General features: G+C 29.6%; 2 protein-coding genes and 2 long non-coding RNA genes across 4 annotated transcripts in view; 3 read left to right on the top strand and 1 right to left on the bottom strand.

The window, feature by feature from the left end:
- The first annotated feature begins 2011 nt into the window (after positions 1-2011).
- On the top strand, positions 2012-4050 carry LOC126840037 (uncharacterized). Its single transcript, XR_007686021.1, has 3 exons — positions 2012-2254; positions 2583-3281; positions 3841-4050. It is a non-coding gene; the product is annotated as an uncharacterized LOC126840037 (long non-coding RNA).
- A 2809-nt stretch (positions 4051-6859) lies between these two features.
- Positions 6860-12176, top strand: LOC126839985 (glucosamine-6-phosphate isomerase-like). Its single transcript, XM_050575459.1, has 6 exons — positions 6860-6983; positions 9240-9368; positions 9433-9534; positions 10686-10868; positions 10960-11144; positions 12102-12176. Exons 2-6 carry the CDS (start codon positions 9245-9247, stop codon positions 12174-12176), a joined length of 669 nt encoding a protein of 222 aa, XP_050431416.1. The 5' UTR covers positions 6860-6983; positions 9240-9244.
- Positions 6860-21764, top strand: part of LOC126840032 (glucosamine-6-phosphate isomerase-like) — a 73486-nt gene continuing 58581 nt past the window's right edge. The window contains exon 1 of the mRNA XM_050575526.1: positions 6860-6983. The gene's annotated coding sequence lies outside the window, so the exon portion shown is untranslated. The remainder of the gene's footprint in view (positions 6984-21764) is intronic.
- On the bottom strand, positions 16889-17573 carry LOC126840039 (uncharacterized). Its single transcript, XR_007686023.1, has 3 exons — positions 17451-17573; positions 17087-17191; positions 16889-16982 (listed from the first exon to the last, which is right to left on the bottom strand). It is a non-coding gene; the product is annotated as an uncharacterized LOC126840039 (long non-coding RNA).

The following is a 21764-nucleotide window of genomic DNA, read 5'->3' on the forward strand; positions in this document are numbered from 1 at the left end:
CTAAAGTATCGTTTTAAATAAAAATGATACTATTAGCAACCACCCCGTGTCGACATCCAGAACTGAAAATTGTCTCGACGGGCTATCTATGATATTTATAACTAATGGTATAATGAATTGATGTTTTGATAAATTTTTATTTTTTTGTATTATTATTCCTATTATTATGGAACTAATGTGCTTTTTACAGTACTTTTGTTTAATTTTATAATGATAGTGTATCGATATCAGAATAAAACTGAAAAGTTGTATGTGTTTAAAAATGCATTGTGACTAAATATTTAAAGTCTCGTTAAGTATTTTATTTATATTAATTGTTTTAGTTATACAAGATTTGGTATAATGCATTGATGTATTGATACATTTTTATTTATTTGTACTATTATTCCTATTATTAAAGAACTTATGTGCTTTTTAAATGTACTTTTGATAAATATTATATTTTGTTTTTTTATAATAATAGTATATCCTTAACAGAATAAAACAGAAAAATTGTATGTTTTAAAAATGCATTGTGACTAAATATTTAAAGTCTCGTTAAGTATTTTATTTATATGAATTGTTTTAGTTGTATAAGATTTGCAAGTATCACACTGTATTTTTTTTACTACTTTTTTGGGTACATAGCCTATAATATATACATATACCATTTACAAGTTTACTCAAATTAAAATAATTAACAGTACTCATGATCAATCACTTGGTTTTATTTTTTCTGAACGTTTCGAAGATAACAATTTTTAAATCAGTATTATCAAACATGCTACAGTTATCAGTAATAAATGAATATATTTCATTGTGGAGCGCTACACCCTTTGGTTGAAATAAATTGCCTGCATGTGGACTTTTTTAAATTTCTTTCCTCCTCTACAACGGAACCGAAAGTAGTCTACGTGACCCTGAGAAATAGTATAAATCAAGAAAAATGACAGGATAGATTGAAGTTGGTGATTTTTAAAAAGTCAAACAATTTTCATAGAAATACATTAGTCTAATGAAATCTGTTTTTCTTTGAGACGCGAACTACTTGTATGCCATCTCTAAATGTTAACTTGTATTACAAATTTTTATGTTTTCGAAAACTTACTATAGTATTCATATAGTTTTTCTGAAATAGACTTACAAAATGGTTTTTGTGAAAACCTTGAACACCTATTTTTTGTATGGAAAGCAGTATTAATTACACAACAGAATTTTGCAGTAACTTGAGAATCTTTGAAAACGCTATTAATTATTGACATACATTTTAACGAGTCAGAAACACAGGCTTAGAGTTTGGACAGCGAGACACATTCATTATTTCATTGAAGAAATTTATATGAATGTTAAGTTATTTGCAGTATGGAGTTTGTAGTTTGGGATTGCACAAGGTTCACTATAATAGATTTAAATGTTTTTTTCAGGCAGTAAACTTATAGCATAGTTAAATAAATTCGCTATAGTCTATTCAGTGAATTCTTAAAAAATACCCTAGAGGAAGTTTCCAGTGTCAATTTAGTTAATTTACTAAAAAAAACTAGTGTATTCTTTACTACTGGGTCAAATGTATAAATGTATGACATCAAACGGCATATAACACAAGACAGTACCAAATGTATTAAAAGATCTTACAATTATTTAAAAATATCAAAAAATTGTTAAAATGAAACTCGAAATTCAAACAATTTTTATTCTTTAATCAACTAATAAGATAATATTCTATAGTGTAAATCATGTTTTTATTATCTATGATATTATCGCACCACCAGATGGCGATAAACATATATTTTCTATTCTGCACTCTCATTTTCCGGACTATTACGTTTCAGTGAATATATAATTACATTTTTTTTATATTTCCGTTATAATATTTTCGTTAAATTTATTTTCTATGTTTTAGTTTCTGGTACGATACTCTTCTGGATTTTTTTCATTTTCTATATTTCAACATTCTGGATACATACATTCTTGTTATTTTTTTTCTGGAAAATTGTATGCGTCCACCGATACGTGCGCCAACGTTATCACTTTTTGTTATCACTAAATAACAATCTTGCTGATAAAAAATACTAAATTGCTTGTAATACGAATACTACAAGAATTTTAAAATGGCAGTTGATTTTAACAACTGGTAAAATGTTATAATTAAATTTAAAACAATTATACCATTGCCTTGCTATACCGACTATTTACCGTCTTGTGGCCAAACCTAATTAAGGCGACGAAGTTTATGATGTACAGCTGCTGTCGAAAATTCAAACATGGAAAAATCTTGGTAGTAAAAATTACATTTTAAAATTGTCGTTTGAATCTCAGAAACTTTCAATAATAATCGATTTTTTACTTGTAACTTTGTAGATATTTAAATTCAAAGTCAATAGTCGTTTGGTTTTTAAAGACAAGTAGCGCAGAGATTTCCTATTAAACGATGTATATTAAATTAAACGAATAAATAATGTCTTAAAATATATCAAAAGAATAACGACAACAGTTTGGCAGAAAAATTAAAATCTTTACAACATTTATTATCGACTAGTTTTTCGTCTTCAACATGTTAATTAGTTAATAATTATTACTAATATATATTTTTTTTTTTTCTATAGATACCACAATTTCCATTGGTGTTTGCAACACCGTGTTTTCTATATCTTCCCTTGGTAATAAACTAAAGATATGGACTGTCAATTGAAATTGTCAAAGTCTTGGACTGTATCGCGCAAACCAAGCCCGAAGCCAATACGCAAACAGTCAATGCCGACGTCCAACCTACCGACCAAGCCAACAGAGATGCCGCCAAACCCATGGACGCACGAACAGTGGCTTTAAATTGGTTATTTTTGCACATTATTCAGTCGTGTCGTTTGATTTCTTCAATTTGTTGACTGTGTCCATTAGCTTTTATATTCATCTATTGTAGTTACTTTTTTATATATACTTCCTGTTAATCCTTACTCTTTCTTGTCAATTTATTTCTCGGCACTTTCCAAAGCCAATCATTTTTAATACTGTATGTTTTTTTATGTTTATCTATTATGTAATGTATTTTGTTATTTCAATCACCAACAACGTCGGCCGCCAAACACTAGGCCCTCTGGCCAGTCTCAACCGTCGGGTACGATCAATGGTTTCGAATGCGTGCAAGACCCTCAAAGACAATCTGCTGTCCGGAATGCATGAAGGCCTAGGCAGTACAGTCCCATTCGAAGCCACAGACGTCAATGCGGCCGGCCGAGCAACAGGAACGCGGTGGCCCGCTTCCGCCAAACCACTACCGCCATCGTGGACGGCGAGTATGAAGCCAGGTTAACGGCCATCGCTATGAGCTTGAGAAGAAGGCACGGACATATCCGGCTTGTACCTCCAGACCTATTTTGATTCATATTATTATTATTGTCATTTGTTTCTTGTTGATTGTTTTGTATAATTATTGTACTTGGCATTTTTACTATTTGTTAATTAATTTACTATATTATAAAATCAAATGTTGCAAATTGTTTTATCGTAACTATCGACTTGTTTGGTATTGTTTTCATGTTCTCTTATAAATCTTTATAAATCTTTGTGAATCTTTAATCAAAAATCAACTTTGCAATGGCTTTTGTGTACAATATTCTAAAATTTCACTGTGACTTGTTTTGTTTTATAAATCTTTATCTAATTAAAAATCAACTTTATCTCCAAAAGCAATGGCTCAACGGTTTCGAATGCGTGCAAGGCCCTCAAAGACAAACTGCTGTCCGGAATGCATGAAGGCCTAGGCTGTACGGTCCCATTTGAAGCCACAGACGTCAATGCGACTGGCCGAGCAGTGGCCCGCTTTGGCCAAGCCACCACCATCGTGGACGCCGAGTATAAAGCCAGGTTAACGGCTATCGCTATGAGCTAGAGAAGAAGGCCCGGACACGTCCAACGATAAAGGATTTCACTATTCGGGGTTTTTACATACCCTTGTGGCTTGTTGTTCTTGTTGATTATTTTGTATAATTATTGTACTTGGCATTTTTCCTATTTGTTAATTGTTTTTAAATCGTTTGTTACCATGTTATTCTGTGTAAATAAAAAAAAAAAATTTGTTAAATAAAATATTTTCCATTTCTTTATGATATGATTTATTTCTTTAGTATAAAACAGGATATTAAAAAAAAAAAAGACCATGTGTACAAAAATGTATACATACCTAGTAGTTTTCTGGAAATTTTTCACTGGATCCATGAAAAGTTTAATACATTTTGTTTTTTGTAAATAATCTAATGAGATACAACGCAGTAGTAATACTTGCCTATTTTAACACGGATGTGTTGACAAATCCTAAAAAAGTGTATATCTGATTCGACAGTACTGTCAACTTGTGATAAACCTAATCCCAGTATAACCTTAGATTTTCTATGCTATTATACAGCAAGCGCTTTCACAAACACAAAACATATATTATTAAATCAAATCCGAAGAAGAAATTCCGTTTTTGAGTATACTTTAGCTGAACCTTTATTATTTGTCTTTATTTAATCCATACACACATCAATCGGGCATTTATGGGTACAACGTATATTATGTCTAATATTTTAGCTGTAGAATTGGATTCAGAGTCATTGGCTTCTAGAAGGTTATACAACGACTTAGGTTTTATTCATAAATTAATAAATGGTAAATTATCCTGTCCAGAATTCCTAAGCAAAATAAACTTTAAAATTCCAACCTTTAATTTAAGAAATAATCGCCCGTTCTTAATACCACAATGCTACACAAACTTAATTAAATATAGTCCAGAGTATCGCATTTTAGATGCATGTGACAATGTACTTAATTTTGATTTTTCTTTTGATTCCCAAATTAAATTAAAAAATATTATATATTGAATAGTAATTAAGCTTACATGTGTTTATTGTGTATATATTTATTTGTTATTATTTCTATTTGTATACCTAATACCCAAGTTGTTGCTGTATATTCTTTTGTGAAACTTTTAATAACTGTACTCGTTACCCATTTGGGGTGTTAAGACTTTAGATAAACAAACAAATATAATAATAATATGTCTGGCTACTATATTATACAATCAAATGTTGCAAATAAACTAACGGTCGTCACGACGGCCGTTGTTTTTTTGTAACTATTGACTTGTCTAAAATTGTACTGTGTATCGTTTTCATGTTTTATATTTCTCTTGTTCTCTTTATCAAAAATAACCTTTTCTCCTAAAGCAATGTCTTTTTTGTACAATATTTTGAAGAACGGGCTGTCAATTGGCATTATGAAAGTGTTAGATCGTATGGCACCCACCAAGTCCAAAGCCGACCAAGCCGGCGAAGATGCCGCGGACGTGCGACAGGCTCTGGATGGGTTAAATTTTGCATGCCAATTAATTATGGTCTTTGTTCATTTATATCGTTTTATTTCTAGTATAAGTGCACTTCGCAATTTATTATTTATTATTTTTTCTTGGTATTCCGCCCACGTTGACTGTGTCCGTTATTTTTTATATTCCTCCATTTTGGTAACTTTTTTATATTTCCTAATAATCCTATGTCTTTCTTGTAAATTTATTCTAAAGCCAATCATTTTTTATACTATATGTTTTTTAATGTTTTTCTTTTATGTAATGTATTTTTATATTCTCATATATTTAATTGCTCTTATGAGTTACGTTATTTTTTCCACCGCATTGGTCTGTTATCATTGTTACAAGCTGTTCTCACATTGTAAAAAATTGTTTCCCGTAAACGCCAACGACGTCGGCCGCAAGAAGTCAGGCTGTCTGGCCACCAGTCTGAACCGCTGGGCACGGTCAACTGTTGCCGGTGCGTACAACGCCATTATTGACGCACTTCTGTACGAAGCCACCTAGGTCAAACCACCGACCATCGAAGCCCATAGCGGCGGCGACGACGTTGCCAGCGGCCCGTCCCAGGAACCCGCCGAAACGCGACCGGCCCAAGAACCCGTACGTAGGACACCGATCGTGGCGGCCCGCTTCGGCCAAAGCACCGCCACGGGGAACGCCGAATACAGAGCCAGGGTCGCGAGGGTAAAGACCCTGAGGCCAAGAGCCTTAGAAGCAAGCAACCGTACCCGGACAAGCCCGTCGACAGAGGATTTTATTATTCCGGTTTCTAACGTACCCTTGTGGCTTGCACCTTCTACCCCCCCCCTTCCCCCATATTTGTTATTTTTACTGTAAATATTTATTTGATTCTACTTAATACTGTTGCCTTTTCTTGCATTTTCAACCTATCCGTTTAATTTACTGTAAATACTTTTGATCGTTAATGTTATTGTAATAATTTATTTTTTTAATAATTGTTTTGTAAAATTATTGTGTTTCCTATATTTTGTTTATATTGTTTTCAAATCGTTACCATGTTATGTTGTTGTGTGTAAATAAACAAATCATTTTTCATGATATAATGAAATATGTTCCATTTCTTTATCGTTGAAAAATACAATAAAAAAAAGTGTACGGATGTTTGATACGTTTTTTAAGATACAGTAAAATAAATCAGATAAAACTATTATTTCAAAATGAAACGATATACCTAATCGTTATTATTTTCTTAGACAGAAATATTATTATATTGTATAATACCTAATATTTTCTTTTATTCGACATCCAATGCTTATAAACACGATAATATAGTATTAATACAATATTAATGTCGATATAATTAAGTAGTTTCTTTAGCGGGCGATAAAGAAAAATAACTTTTGTTCACATAAACGTGTTGCTGCACCGGATACAAAATAATTAGTAATTACTACTATATGGGCACATAGTACACAAACTAAAAAGATAATGACAGAGAAAATAAACATCAACAACCTTATCGGTCATAATAATATACATTGTATTACATATACGTATATAGAATATTACATGTGTTCCATGTCTACAGACAAAGCCGAGCTGAGTGTAGAAGCTAAATAGTTGCCATTTAAATAACACAAGCAGTGACACGCCCGCCTTGAATGCTGCACGTCGTATTGAATTGATATAAGAAATCAAATCGGTAAGAACACTTGAATGAATGCTATTATATTTTTTTTAACACAATAATTCGTAACACATGTAATAAATATGTAACACAAAACTAGAAACATTGATTTAAGGTATGAAAAAATTTCATTAAAACTGTACCTACCTCTTTTCGAAACGTCATTATACATCTTGATGATTATTACTTAACGATTATTACAACAATATCGTAATGTCTATTTCCTCTATTAATTAAACTAAATGTATCGATTAATATAATTATTTATAATTACTCGTCGATAGTTATTGAATCCTAATTACATGGTATACAATTTAGTTGGCTTACAAGTGAAATCCACTTAATCACCGTTTTAATTAAATTATTTTAGTAAATTTAAATTTAATTTCAGTGTAAAAAAAAAATAAAAATAAAAAGATTCAACTCCAAATAACTCATTAACAGCACAAGTCTGTTTAAAAAAAAAATGTTTATCTTTAAATTTGTCAAAACTTTATTCGATACGCTTTTAAGTGTAATGGACCTATAAAGGCTATATTAATTATTATAATGTGTGTTAATAAATTTGAAAGTGAGTAGATTTAATTTAAGGTTTATTTTAAAGTCATCGTTAAGATGTTTTGTATTTTTTTACAATGCTCAATTTTTGTTTAGTTTGAAAAAGCTGCTGTTTTTTAAAGGGGCGTTGTAAAAACGTTTCCTTGGGATACAAAATGTCTAAAATATATTAGATATAGTTGGTACAAAATGGAGTCTTAGTCAGGTTGACCGAGTAAAAATCAATAAACTATAATTTGTTTGCATGTAGAACTTGTTAAGAAAATAATTTTGGTAATTTTTACAGTAAACGCCGACACCAGGCCATATCTGCTATAATACTATGTAGTTAATATTGACCATTATTTTACTGAATTTCTCTTATGTAACATTGTTAGGTGTCAAATCGTTGATTTCTTTATCAAATCTTAGTACGTTACTGACTATTACTTATTTGTGTCTTAAAATAATAGAACAAATAGAAATATATTACACTAATACCTATTCTAACCTAACCTGACGATGCGCAAAATGGAAATTACACTATTTACCAACAATAACAGTATAGTAATTATTGTAATGAAACGTTATTACTTTTAATTATTGTCAAACATTTAAAATATACATATATTTTTTTTTCTAGAAAAAGATTTTAAAACTATTACCTAATATTTATATAAACGTCAAACATTTGTCTAGCTTGCCCATCAATTTTTACAATAGAATCAAATCCGTGTATTTACATTTTTAGAATTGTTTACTCAATTCAAAAGTTCATAGGCCATAATATATATATATATATATATAAAATGTGATACCTATTTTTTTAATCGACCGTTTTCTTTTTTTACAAAACTACTATATCTATATCGGACATTTATTATTTAAGTTTTTTATTAAGACCATTGGATATTATTATGCAGTTGGCCTCATGACACTTCCTCTTCCATATATACACACATATAAAGCACAGCTAGAGCAATTACCATTCACGGCCAGATCCTATGTCAAGTCATTAATAATTGTGTTTATTAACATTATATTTATACCATACCTATTGTTTTTACGATTGAGCTCGGACCCTGTGAGAAAATAAATTATGTAAAAAATTATTGTATACAAATAAATAAAAACTATGCCTAAAAAAGTTTAAAAAATATATTTTTGCATTCAACTACAAAAAAAAAAAACACCTAATTACCGGACTAATAAGTGCACATCACGGTTAAACCTTAAAATTAACATCTATACCTAACTCCTCAAGAAATGTCCATGAACACTTATTGTGCATGTATCGAGTTAGTTGTATAGTTTCATTTTAATTTAATAAACATTTATAATTGCATTATATTTTTACCTTCGATGCGTCGCTGAGTAGGTATTGTATTTACAATGACGTGTTTTTATTTTATTTTTCACATACCTACTATGATTTCAATGGTTGTGCAATTGACAATTAATACAAATATATAGCTCTTGCCAATACACAAATCCAACTAATTATTTGTTGTACGAGTACAACTCGAGAGAACCAAACAGTTAGTGAATTATCAAAGGAATAAGATGTGCATAAGATTAAGATTTTGGCAAAAAACTACCTTGACCTAACTCATCAATAAATAGGGCCTATGACATAGATAGGTACATGTTGCGTTGTTTTGAAATTGTTGACCTATTCCTGTATTATCTGGCTCGGTCACTGTATTTCACAACCTTTTATTTGTCTTTATGCAGCCAAAATGAGAATGATAATAACTGAAAATGCTGATAGAGTCTCGGAATGGGCGGCCAAGTATGTGACCAAGAGAATCAAAGACTTCAACCCGGGGCCCGACCGATACTTTGTCTTGGGTCTTCCTACGGGTAAGTATATAATAACGCACTTTCTTATTTACAAGCAAACCAATTAACTTCAGACCGACTTCAGGTGGAACTCCGCTAGGGATGTACAAGTACCTGATCAAGTACTACAGGGCCGGTGAAGTTTCTTTCAAGTACGTCAAGACTTTCAACATGGACGAGTACGTTGGTGAGTTTAAGTCCCAGTATTTCTTAAGTAGTCTTTCAGAGTCTCTTCATTCCCCATAAAATATCGTTCAGTATATTGATATTAACCCTTCACTGCACGTAAGTGCATAATATATGCATTAGGTTAATTTATATTGGTATTATTTATACAATACTTACAATACTTTCTACTGTGAGCTTAAGTTTATTGATGGCTGCACTGAATAGTGAATTCGTAGATGTGTTGGACCATCTTCTGAGGTTGTCCGTCCAAGACATTTGAGGTCTTCCACAGCTCCTTCTCCCAACTATTTTACCCTGGATTATTTATTGCAATACATATCGGTGGTATTGAAGTTTTCTCGTTTTTATGGTTTTTACTACTTCAAACATTACAATAACATAATACACATCTTAAAAATATGGCCATTTGATTTTTTTTTAATATTATATAACTACTGTCTTATGTTACTGTGTCAAGACTATTTTTTTTTTTGTTTACTATGGAAGCCCTCAAAAAGGAGAGAAATTACATTCTGACCGTTTATGTTTATTCCAGCTGTTATAATAATGGCCATTTCCATTCTTCCGCATTCTAAACTCAACTAAGACAATATTTTTAATTGACACCAAAAACAGTTTCGTTTTCGGTGAAATACATTTTTCACGTTTTCTGCTCAATTCGTCGTTGTGTTGATCTTTTATTGATCCTGCAAATGTTTCTTATGAAAATTATAATGAATAATCCAAAAATATCACTTGAAAAATAAAGGATACATTATTGCATTATAATATAATATATTTTATTGATAATCTCACACATGTCCACAATCTGCTTAACCGCATGAATTGACAATTGTATAAATAATATATTACAATAAAATAAACTTGTTTTAAAAGACCAATCCAATTTCGCGAATTAATTATTAAGTTAATATAATACATTATTAACAAAAAAAAAAAAAACGACACTCAACAACAATCAACGGCAGTTCAAAAAACGACTCTTCTTATAAATAATGTTGTACACCGCTGGACCAGTGTTACCAGCCCTAACAAATAATATTCCATTTTTTTGGAGGGATAATTTTTATCCTGCAATCTCCTACATGTAATAAAACAATACGAATATTGTAATGTTATTAATTTTTTGGACCGTGTCGTCCACGAAAGGCTTGCCCAGAAATCACCCGGAGAGCTACCACTGTTACATGATGACAAACTTCTTCACTCAAGTAGACATAGACCCGAAAAACGCACACATACTTAACGGCAATGCCGCCGACTTACAAGCCGAGTGCCAGAACTACGAACGGCTCATCGAGGAGGCCGGAGGCGTACACTTGTTCGTCGGTGGTAAGTACACACACAGACTTGAGAACTTTTTTTGCTTGATTCGACAACTTTCCGGATTTCCATATAATGTGTATACATCTACCTACCACAGGCATAGGTCCGGACGGTCACATAGCGTTCAACGAACCCGGTTCTTCCCTGGTGTCCAAGACACGGGTCAAGACGTTGGCACAAGAGACTTTGGAGGCCAATGCCAGATTTTTCGACAACGACATCGACAAGGTGCCCAAACAAGCTCTGACGGTCGGCGTGGGAACCGTCATGAGCGCCCAAACGGTAAGCGCGTACATTCAGAGTCCATAAAAATATATCTTAAGCCAGATAACTTTGGCACAACTAGAGGACGCCAAGGAAGTTCGGACTTCCCTGACCTTACGGCCTGAACGAGTTTCGAAAGGAAGTTGAAAACTTCCCTAGTATTATTAGAACGAAATAAACTTGTGTGAAAAAAACAATCCAATTTTGTATATTAATTAAATATGTACGTTATAAACAAAAGTCAACAACACTCAAAGGCAGTGTTCGAAACGACTCTTGGTATAATATTAATAATGTTGTACACTGGCGGCCCTGGTCACCAGTGTTACCAACGCTAACATTGCCAACACTAGCCTCCCCTAACCACCCTCAAGTTAAACACAGCAGGCCATTATATGACAATAGCACAGACAGCAGTTTAGACTATGATGTACAGTTTTTGTACATCTAATATTTAAAAAGTCGAGAAAGAAGTACTGTATTGACTTACTGTGTGTGGTTTTATTTTCTTCAAAATCTAGTACCAACTATACCAGCTAAAAGAAATTTAATGTGCAAGGCAATTATTAGCTCCTTCGTCCAGTAACAATAAAATTCCATTTCAACGGAAATCTAAGTTTATTACAGACAGGTCAGGCATACGAAGAACAAAATATAAACTGTCAAGGTGTAATTTTTGGGGGGTTTTCCTTAATAAAAAGTTTGACAGCAGATTTAATTTGTAAATGTTGCAACCTCTAGATGTACTTTTGGTCTGATTTTCAGACCTTAAGCCGTAAAACTTTACTGAAAAAAAACTTCCACCCAGTTTAGGGGAAAGGATTTAAGATATTTGTTTGGCACTGCTTGTGTCTAAAGACACAGTTTTTCTCCATTTGAATCAAGAAAATGGTGAACTTTTTAGCTCAATAAATAGCATTTATAAACTATAGTTATAATAAAGACATAATGGTTTCTTGAATCATCCGGTTCCAGGTGATGATACTGATCACGGGATCTCACAAGGCGTTGGCCCTTCATAGAGAGCCTATACAATTCTTTTTCGAGTAACGTCTTGATGACTTCCGAACCTTTGGCCATGAGTTTGTCTTGTTTATTACAAACGACTAATATTTTGCTTTTGTTCGAAACAATCGTGTCGTCGGTGATCACTCTGTACAACAGGCTAGCAACGCAAAAGACAGATTAGTTGAAATTTAAATCTCAAAAATTGTATTACACTTACTCTGCTACATCGCATACCGACGTCTGCACGTTTTCCGAATCGACGACGAAAATTATCCCTTAACAGCTCGTCTTGTAAACATCCCAAAATTTACCAAACGCTCGCTCGTGTCCAGGAATATCGACGACACGCAAACATTTCTAAAAACAAAAATTATAATTGTCACAATTAAATCACGTTCTCATAAGTCCGTTTACGTTCAATTGTTAGTGTACCTTGCTGTTTTTGAATTCGCCAATGTTTTCCACCTGCGACGTGAAGGTCTGGACGGCCTTGTTGAACAGCAAGTGCGAATAGAGAGCGGTCTTGCCCGAATCGCACAAGCCGACCAGCAAAACGTCGCGGTAAGTCTTGTTACTCTTTTTCCACAAATACAACAACACTGAAATGTGATTAAATCAAAAAATATATCCACAAAATATGATACAATTTTTGGTCAATATAAATTTGCAAATTTACAATTATCTCTTGATTTGAAAATGTCCTTGTTTGTTAGAAGATTGCATAGCCCATATTTTATTAATCTATGTACTTATTCATTTAATATGGCCATTTACTTAGTGAATAGTTAAATTAATAATTTATGAATAATTACACCAGAAATCGCATAATATGACAATTGATACACATTAATGCGAGCGTATCAAATACTCATCACATAAATGTTGATCTACCCTTGGTATGGTACAAAGATCTTAATTAAATAACTGCAAAACTTCTTCAAACGATTAAACTGTTCCATCCTTTATAAATTAGGTATGGTACCCTCGTGTTTAATATATATTTTTCTGTTCTAGGAACTTGCTTTCTGTTGTAGTTAAATAATTTTTGGATTAAGTCCTGCCGTTTTACGGTGGACAATATTGACATAAAGCTTTTTTTTAATTATTTTAATTAATACTCTGATAATCAGATAGTATAAAAATCTATTAGAAATTAGAATACCTACTTAGGTATATCCATATTTCATTTAGATCTTTTAAAATTATATTTTCATAGATCCATAGATTTATAAGAATTTTTGATATTGCACATTTCCAAACATAAGTAGAATTAAATGTCTAAAGTGATGCTGTAAGATACTAGTGAAAAGTAATAAAATATTTTTGTACAAGCCTGGCAAAGACTTGGCTAATTATCTTTTACCTCGATTGCCTTTATAGAAATACAATTATTATCAATTAGATTTGTTTCTTATAGAAGTGATATTATAACTTTTCTGTTATTAATTCTGCCTACATTCCATTTATTAAGAAATGTATACTTTTCTTATATTATAAAAAAAATAGAAATAATACATATTATAAAATAAATAGATACAATTGCAAGTTGCAGCATCTCATCATATTTATTTATCTCTTATCTCGTTCTCATCGAGATCTGCTGTTAAAGCTCTTTTTGCCCACAATAAGTTTAATAAGTTATAATAAGACTGATTTAAGTATGTTAATATTTACTTAAGATTGGTGAAGTTGTGAAAATTTAAATGATATAAACGTAGCTATGGACATATTTAATGTGAAAACTAATGAGGCTATTTCCAATTCCACTAATATGTATATAATAAAATTGTCAAATCAGAAATTAAAAAAATGAATATCAAGCGGTCAGGTTAACTCTATTTTAACTAAGTGAACATTTAAAAACATTAATAATTAACATTTATAATTGTGTTAGGAATATCTTATACCCCCATAATTTTGGTTAGAAATACTAGATTAAACTAGTAGAAGATAATTCTAACTTTATACTGTTAAACAGTTGTACTTAACTAAATTGTAGTTAACAATGAAAAGTATAAAAGTTGTAGGTATTTAATTTATCATTATTTTCAGGTAAGTGCCCCAATAGTTTTAACAAATGTGTCTTCATTCCTTTACACAAAACAGGAAATAAATAATTGTTCAGTAGTTATTATCTATTATTTCAGTCGGTAATTATAATTACTAGGGCTCTAGTTATAATTACTAGACTGTAGCCATTATAAACCAATATCGTTATCACTGTCTCTATCAAAAATATTTGAAAATCATTAAATCCCAAATAATGAAGTAATATAATATTTAGTTATTAAAACATATTTACATGGTTTTACGAGTTTTTATAGTTGAATTTGAATAAAACTGAACATATGGTTTTCAATATTCAAAACTATTTTAATCTAGATAACTTTAAGTTTAGAGGTCAAAACTGTGTAGAGCTACAAACTTGTGTTTCATGAATTATGATTCATATAAGATGTAACTGCGTTACTATTAAAAATAAAATAGTTGTATACTTTGATTCATTGATAACTGACTAAAATGAAAATATCAAAAATATTGAATATGTTATAAAACTATTCAATTATTATCAAGACATTATTTATATATATCTATAGTTATTAGATAATAGCAGGTATTGTTAAGGGTTAAACTTACTAAAGCTAATTTATTATTTAAATGTTGAATCTATAATTATTTACTACATTATACTATGCATATAAATAAAGATAACGGTATCTGGACTTTATAATACAATTTATATCGAACACATCATTGTATACTCAAAGAGAGTATTCAATATGTTAAACATCCTTCGTTTAAACGTATTATATAATATCACTTAATACAATACACAGATACAAATCACTCGTTATCGAGAGTAAACGTGTCTATGAGAACAGATTTAGAAAAAATACATTTGGTTTACTTTTACTTTATTGTGTCAAAAACTACATCTAAAAACTAATGCATTTCTAAATAATAAAATTATAAACAAATATATACTATATACTAAGTACGCTTTGTTTTTTTATCATAATTAAATATTATTTAATTAAAAATTATCAAAAAAGTAAGTGGTTATTAAAACATGTTTTCAGTTGTAAAATAACACAAACAAAAATGTTTTGAAAAATAATTTTACCTAATTGAAATTATTATGAGAGAAAATTAGTCAATCACACTATATAATTAAGCTAACCAAGAAAAAACAACTTTTATTTCTAAAAAACAATATAGACTTCCTGTCTATCAGGCTACCTATAGTAACACAGTATACATTTCAGACCAATTTTATAATTTATAAAGTACAATTCATAAAGTTAGATAAGTCATTTAAATAAATAATAAATAGTAATAATAGAAATAATAAATGTAATAGTTTAAAACACATAAAATAATCTGGTAAAAAGTATAAATAGTATAAAATGATACTTAAGTAAAGATATTTTTTAACTAAAAATGTATATATTATAAACTAAACATCAAAATTTACAAATGTATAATTACTTGGTTTAGCAAAAAAAAATTGTACCGTTTTTTTTTTTTAATCTAGGTATTCAAAATTTTGACTACACAATTTTTCCTAACAACATCAACATAATTTCACAACAGTTTACAAATTTTCAATCTTTCAGTTAGGTCAAGATATTTTTACAATAAATTAATATTTTAATGTTATTAAGGTAAGTAAATATTAATAAATAAGCAAATACAGAAGCTACATTTATAATTTATTTGGTAGGCTAATAATTAAGTTTGTCAAAATTGTAATAGTAATATACTGTTAGTATCGTTAAACTAAAGATACTTGTATTGACACTTAAAGTGTAAAAATATTCAAACAATAATACAAGTATTAAAAAAAAAAAAAAAAATTTAAACAATCTTAATTTTGTTTTAATGTAGTTGAAAATTAAAAATATTTAGCCAAATGAGATATCAGTGTAGTGGTCATAAATACAGTACAGTTTATATGGACGTTGAAGACAGGATAATAAGTTATTCAATAAATAAACAACTGAATTACAGTTGATTAATAATAAATTATAATGCGACTTTTTTAAATAAAATTAAACAAAATATAAAGAGATTGGAGATGATACTACGATGTTTAACAGCAGGTAAACAGAAATACTGGGTGGCGTTTATACTGTTAGTCTGATACAGAATATTCTTCCAGGGGTTTTGCACAAAATCCAATTAACTTCAACAACAAATATTCAAATATAGTGTCAAAAATCCGTCATGGATTACAGTGTCCATGGAGAAATATATGATATGTCCATTTAATCTTCCTCTGGTTACATTCTAGCTGAAAAAACAACAAATGGTTAAATAATATTAATAATAATTATAATATAAAACCAATTTAAAATGAATTACTAATGTTAACGTTTGTTAATTGTGAAGTTAAAATTAAATATAACGAAAATTGATAATGACATTTTTTTATACCATTCAACTTAAATTATCTATCAATAACACTTGGAAGAGTGATTTCATGAATAGACTATATTTGTGACCGGTATATATCAAGTGGACCTAGTTTGTTATCTCATACCAATGAAACGTAAGATCTACAAGTAAATGCAATTTTTCTTGTACAAAAACTAATAATGTTAGAAAATAGTAAATTAAATTATTAAAAAGAAAGATAATTTACATTTGATTTCTTTTTTTTTAAATACCCTATATTAGGGTGTTTTAGATTGATATTAAACTAATTTTGTATCAATATTTGTATTAATACTACAAATCTAGAATGTTTTCCTTACCTAGTCTATTTAGACAAATGATAAAACAATTATTTCTTCCAGTTAGTGTCGAAGGAGAACTGTTCAACCAGAATCTTTGACTCATCTTAAACTGAAAGATATATTATTAATAAATAAGTTAAAAGTTGAAATGTAATTATTAAAATAATAGAGATTAAATCAATTAAAACAATTTTACAAAAAATAACTCCATACCTGTTACCACACTTAATCAGACTAGAGATAGTTTCAGGAATCGAACCGCTCTAATGAATAAGCATACCGATAAGCTTTTTATGACTTCAGACAACTACCATCATACTGTAAAACATAATTTACTTGTATTAATAGTTTTATTTAAATAGGATGTAATAATATTGTCACACAAATTAGTACAATATAGTGTATGTATGAACTTTGTCGCTAGGTACTATAATTGATAAATATATTATGTAATTCATATTAAATATTGCAAGTTTATATTATGTGAAAATAAGAGTTTTGAATTATGAATTAAAAAAGAATTCTAATAAAAATAATCATTTAATATTAATAAGAAACGAAAGTAAATTTTATTTACCAATAATTATCGTTGTCGTCATATGAACTAGTTGGTTTTTTGTCATTATAAATGTATCGTAAAAATGTGTACTATTTAAGAAAATATAATATATTTTAACACGGTTATTTTTTTTTATCATTTGAATTATTGCCGTTTAGTTCTAAAGATAACAGTTAACTCTGATAAACGTTAGTTATATTTTAGTTACTTTTATTCTAATAGAATTGGCAGACTGATAGAATGTGATTTTATATTTTGGTATTTCTGGGTTGGTCACGCTGATAAAATAAAAATTGTGTTATCTTTTGGAAGAACTCTTATCTCTTATCATTTTTTGGAAGAACTGCCCTGTACAGGGAGCACGACACGGAGCCACTCGACAAGGAGCCACTCGACAAACAGCCACCGAAAATCGACACGGAGCCACTCGACAAACAGCCACCCGAAGAGATACCAACATGTACAATATTTATGTAAAATGTACGATTATTATTTGTGTATGTTGTGCGGCCGACACCACATATTATAACGGAGTAATAGCAAAAAATGTAATTTCCAAATTGTATATCAATAAAAATAAAAACAGTAACTTTGTAGAAAATATTATATTTTTATTAAAACCCCTATTGTATAGTAGACATTGTTACTATGTTCATTGTAAACATTTCAATTTACTCAACAGGATTTATTGTTAACTCATGCTATTAATAATAATTATTGTTTCTAAATACTTTTACTCTATTATTATAAATAATTATACATTTTTATATTATTGATACTTATTTATTAATATAATACATAGGTAAAAAAATGATGTATATTGCAACGATATTAATTGAATAATATTTTAACTTGCTTTCATGTATTCCAATTAAATTACAAATATATTTTAAATATAAAACAAATGAAGTTATTGAACATTGTTTAATTTGTGTGCATTTTCATGAGTATCGAAATGAACGATCCATGTATATATTATATATACAACTAAAAAGTATTTGATAAAGGTTTTTACTTTTTATTGACTTAGAACTAATTATTAAAAACTCAGAAGCAGAGGGTTAGAATTAGATAAATACCGATATAAAAATCCAAAAAAAGTACATTTTTAGCTAATTGGCAAATGTGTATATTTTCCACCCATTTGGCTTATGCTATAGGCCATCTATATAAATTTGATTTTTTTATCTGATTAATTATTTCTATTTTTATTATCTATATATATATATAAATGAATGTATGTGTGTGTGTCCCTCACAATTTTCATCAGAGTTTGTAGAAAAACAGCATTATATATTTATTTTGTGTTAATATATGTAGAATCATAAAATATAAATAAATAACCAAATTATAACAAATGATTAACATGTATTGCTTTATAATAGCCCGTAATACTTTATAATATTAGCGGGCGCGATAAAACATTAATATTTACTACTAAGTCATCCTCAAGTCTCAACAATGTGCATCGGGCGAGCCAAAAATTGTTCATTGTTCGCTATAGCAAAATCCCAATTAAGTCAAATATTAGCGTGATGAAATTATGATGCAAAAAAAAAAAGGACCACGACGGGCGGGAGGCAGGTAGACGAGGAATCTGATGATAATTGAGCGGCGATCGACGGACGAAGTACCCAGCGGGCGCGGGTAGACGTGCAGTGCCGGGCGCGCACGTATGTCGATTTCGGCGAACTTTAAAAGCCTGTAACTTCCAAACTAAGTGCGAGCGGCGCAAATTTTTTACATATTCGTAATCAACATTAAAGTACTGTCGATTTAAAAAAATAATCGAAAAAAAGGGTGCCCGGTAAAGTAGATTTATACCATAATTATTTGTAATGTTCTAACTATATTTTGTTTTTTTTCCAACTATGTTCAAAATTTAAAAACTATAAGCCAAGTGGAAATAATTTAGTAAACATTTTTTATAAACTTGATTATATTAATTTAGTATTTTTCTTTAATAATGTACAATTGTTTCTAACTTTAATATTAAAATAACTTGTATGAAATCCGTTGTGTTCATAATATGTTTACTATTAGTTTTTATTCAACAAATGATTAATATTATATGTTTATTACTGCTGATAATAACTTTTAAAAATAAACATGTACATAATCATTTTAGAAAATACATTTTTGTCAAGGCTGTTAGAATACTTAAGCCAAACAATTTTTTTTTTATTAAATTGTGGTCAATAATAAAATAAATTTTAATAATTATAACATTAAAAATAGATAAAACAGTAAAATCATCAATTTTTTTAGTAAAAACTATTTCCTTGCAGTCTTTTGTTAAGTACCTGCCACCGCCAACGTGTTGAACCATTATATTTTTTTTTGATAGCTCGAATCTCATAATTATTTAACATCAGTGATGGATGGCCGCAGTTGGTAACCAACCGTTAGTTTGTATAAACTTGACCATAGTAAACTTAGTAATATTAACGTTTCGTTAATAACTTTTTAACCGTATGAGACCCACTTCGCGTTAATTATAATATCACACACTAAGTATCAATAATTTTGTGAAACCCTTGTGTACTCTATGCACATGTATAAAAACATCTAGATAATGCAATCGACAACGCCAATACACATGTCACTTAAATTTAAGTTATAGCTAACTTTTAACTTGTATATTATAATAGTGTGAAATAAGGAAGTCTGTGTTTATAAATATAAGTTTAATATATTTGAACTTTTTTGTTGTTTGTGCATTTATACATAATATCTTTGATTAATGATAATTAATGATAATATTATGTATATTATATTATAGCACCTGAGTTAATTTGGATTGTTTTTAAGAAGTCATGTGAATTTACTACTCATAAATTCGTTATAGTTTGACTTGGTTTATATTTATTTTAATATAGATTGTATTATAAACTATTAACTATTAACTCCAGCCTTCCCCTTGTATCTGACCTTGTTTACACATAAACTGGAGTGATCTATTTTATATATTAGCTGGACATTAGTGATAAGTCTGATGAGTGTATCATATCTAGATCCAAAAGAACCATACCGGTTATTTTAGACCCCAAAAAACTTCTGCCGGCTTAATAATATATAAACATTTTATTCAGCATCGGCAAGGCGCCAGTCTACCATAGGTTGTCCCTGTTTGAATTTACTATTGTGTAGCTAAGTATAAACAAATACTAACAATTAAGCATTGGAAATAAATAGTATATATGGAAAAAAAATGTCAACCACAAAATAAAAAATAGCTGTATATTTCAATAACAAATGGAACTTATCACAGATGTTATAAAAATAGCGTAGACAGTAGACACAACGCGGTCACACGGCACGCGTAACAGTGTTTTTGTATACTATTATAATTTATAACTTATAAGGTTCTGTTCAAATAATAAGTGTCAGCTAAAATACGTTTGATGACATTATTTTCGACTTAAATATTTTTCGGCTATTATATTTTCGGTTAATATATGTTTTGGTTCTAAATTTTTTCGGAATTATTATTTTCGGCATATATATAACGTGATAACTATTACACAGATATGAAAATATATAATACAAAATTAAATCATATTTAACTATAATTTATTATTGTGTTATTGCCTATTGGAAGTTGTAAAGTATTTAAGTAAATGTGTTTAATTTTATTGTCGGGTATCGAATAGTTTCGTATGAGGTATTCACGATGTATTGTTTTAAATAGATGGGTATAATACATCGGTATTAAATAATTAAAAAAAAAAGTATAATTTCATTGAAATTTGATCAATGAACATTCTGCTTTACTTATTATAAAACGTGTAAGGATGTTTTGAAAAACATTTTTTTTACAAACTCAAGAGACAATTTATTGTTGGTAAATTATCACTATAATATAATATTGTAAATATTGTTTCATATACTTTCAGTTTTTTTTAATATAAATTTCAATAATAGAAACTGATTTGATTATAACTTAAATAAAAAAACTCAAAACAGGAGACAGGTCACACAGTGAATTAAAAATAGTTCAAGCCTTATTGCATTAATTATGAAATGTACAAGTTTTCCCCTTTAAATAAACAATAATAGCCGCACAACATACACGAATAATAATCGTGCATTTTTTATAAATATTGTATATTTTGGTACCCCTTCGAGTGGCTGCTTGTCGAGTGGCTCCGTGTCGATTTTCGATGGTTGTTTGTCGAGTGGCTCCGTGTCGAGTGGCTCTTTGAGGTGTAACCCCTGTACACGTTACCGTTGTCGTCACCGATACGTGCGCCAACGTTATCACTTTTTGTTATCACTAAATAACAATCTTGCTGATAAAAAATACTAAATTGCTTGTAATACGAATACTAC

Source organism: Adelges cooleyi, unplaced genomic scaffold (assembly GCF_023614345.1).
Source record: "Adelges cooleyi isolate 19-005CV unplaced genomic scaffold, UGA_ACOO_1.1 ACOO_flye_CR_arks_rails_tigmint_CR_PRNA_33, whole genome shotgun sequence".
Taxonomy (NCBI): domain Eukaryota; kingdom Metazoa; phylum Arthropoda; class Insecta; order Hemiptera; family Adelgidae; genus Adelges; species Adelges cooleyi.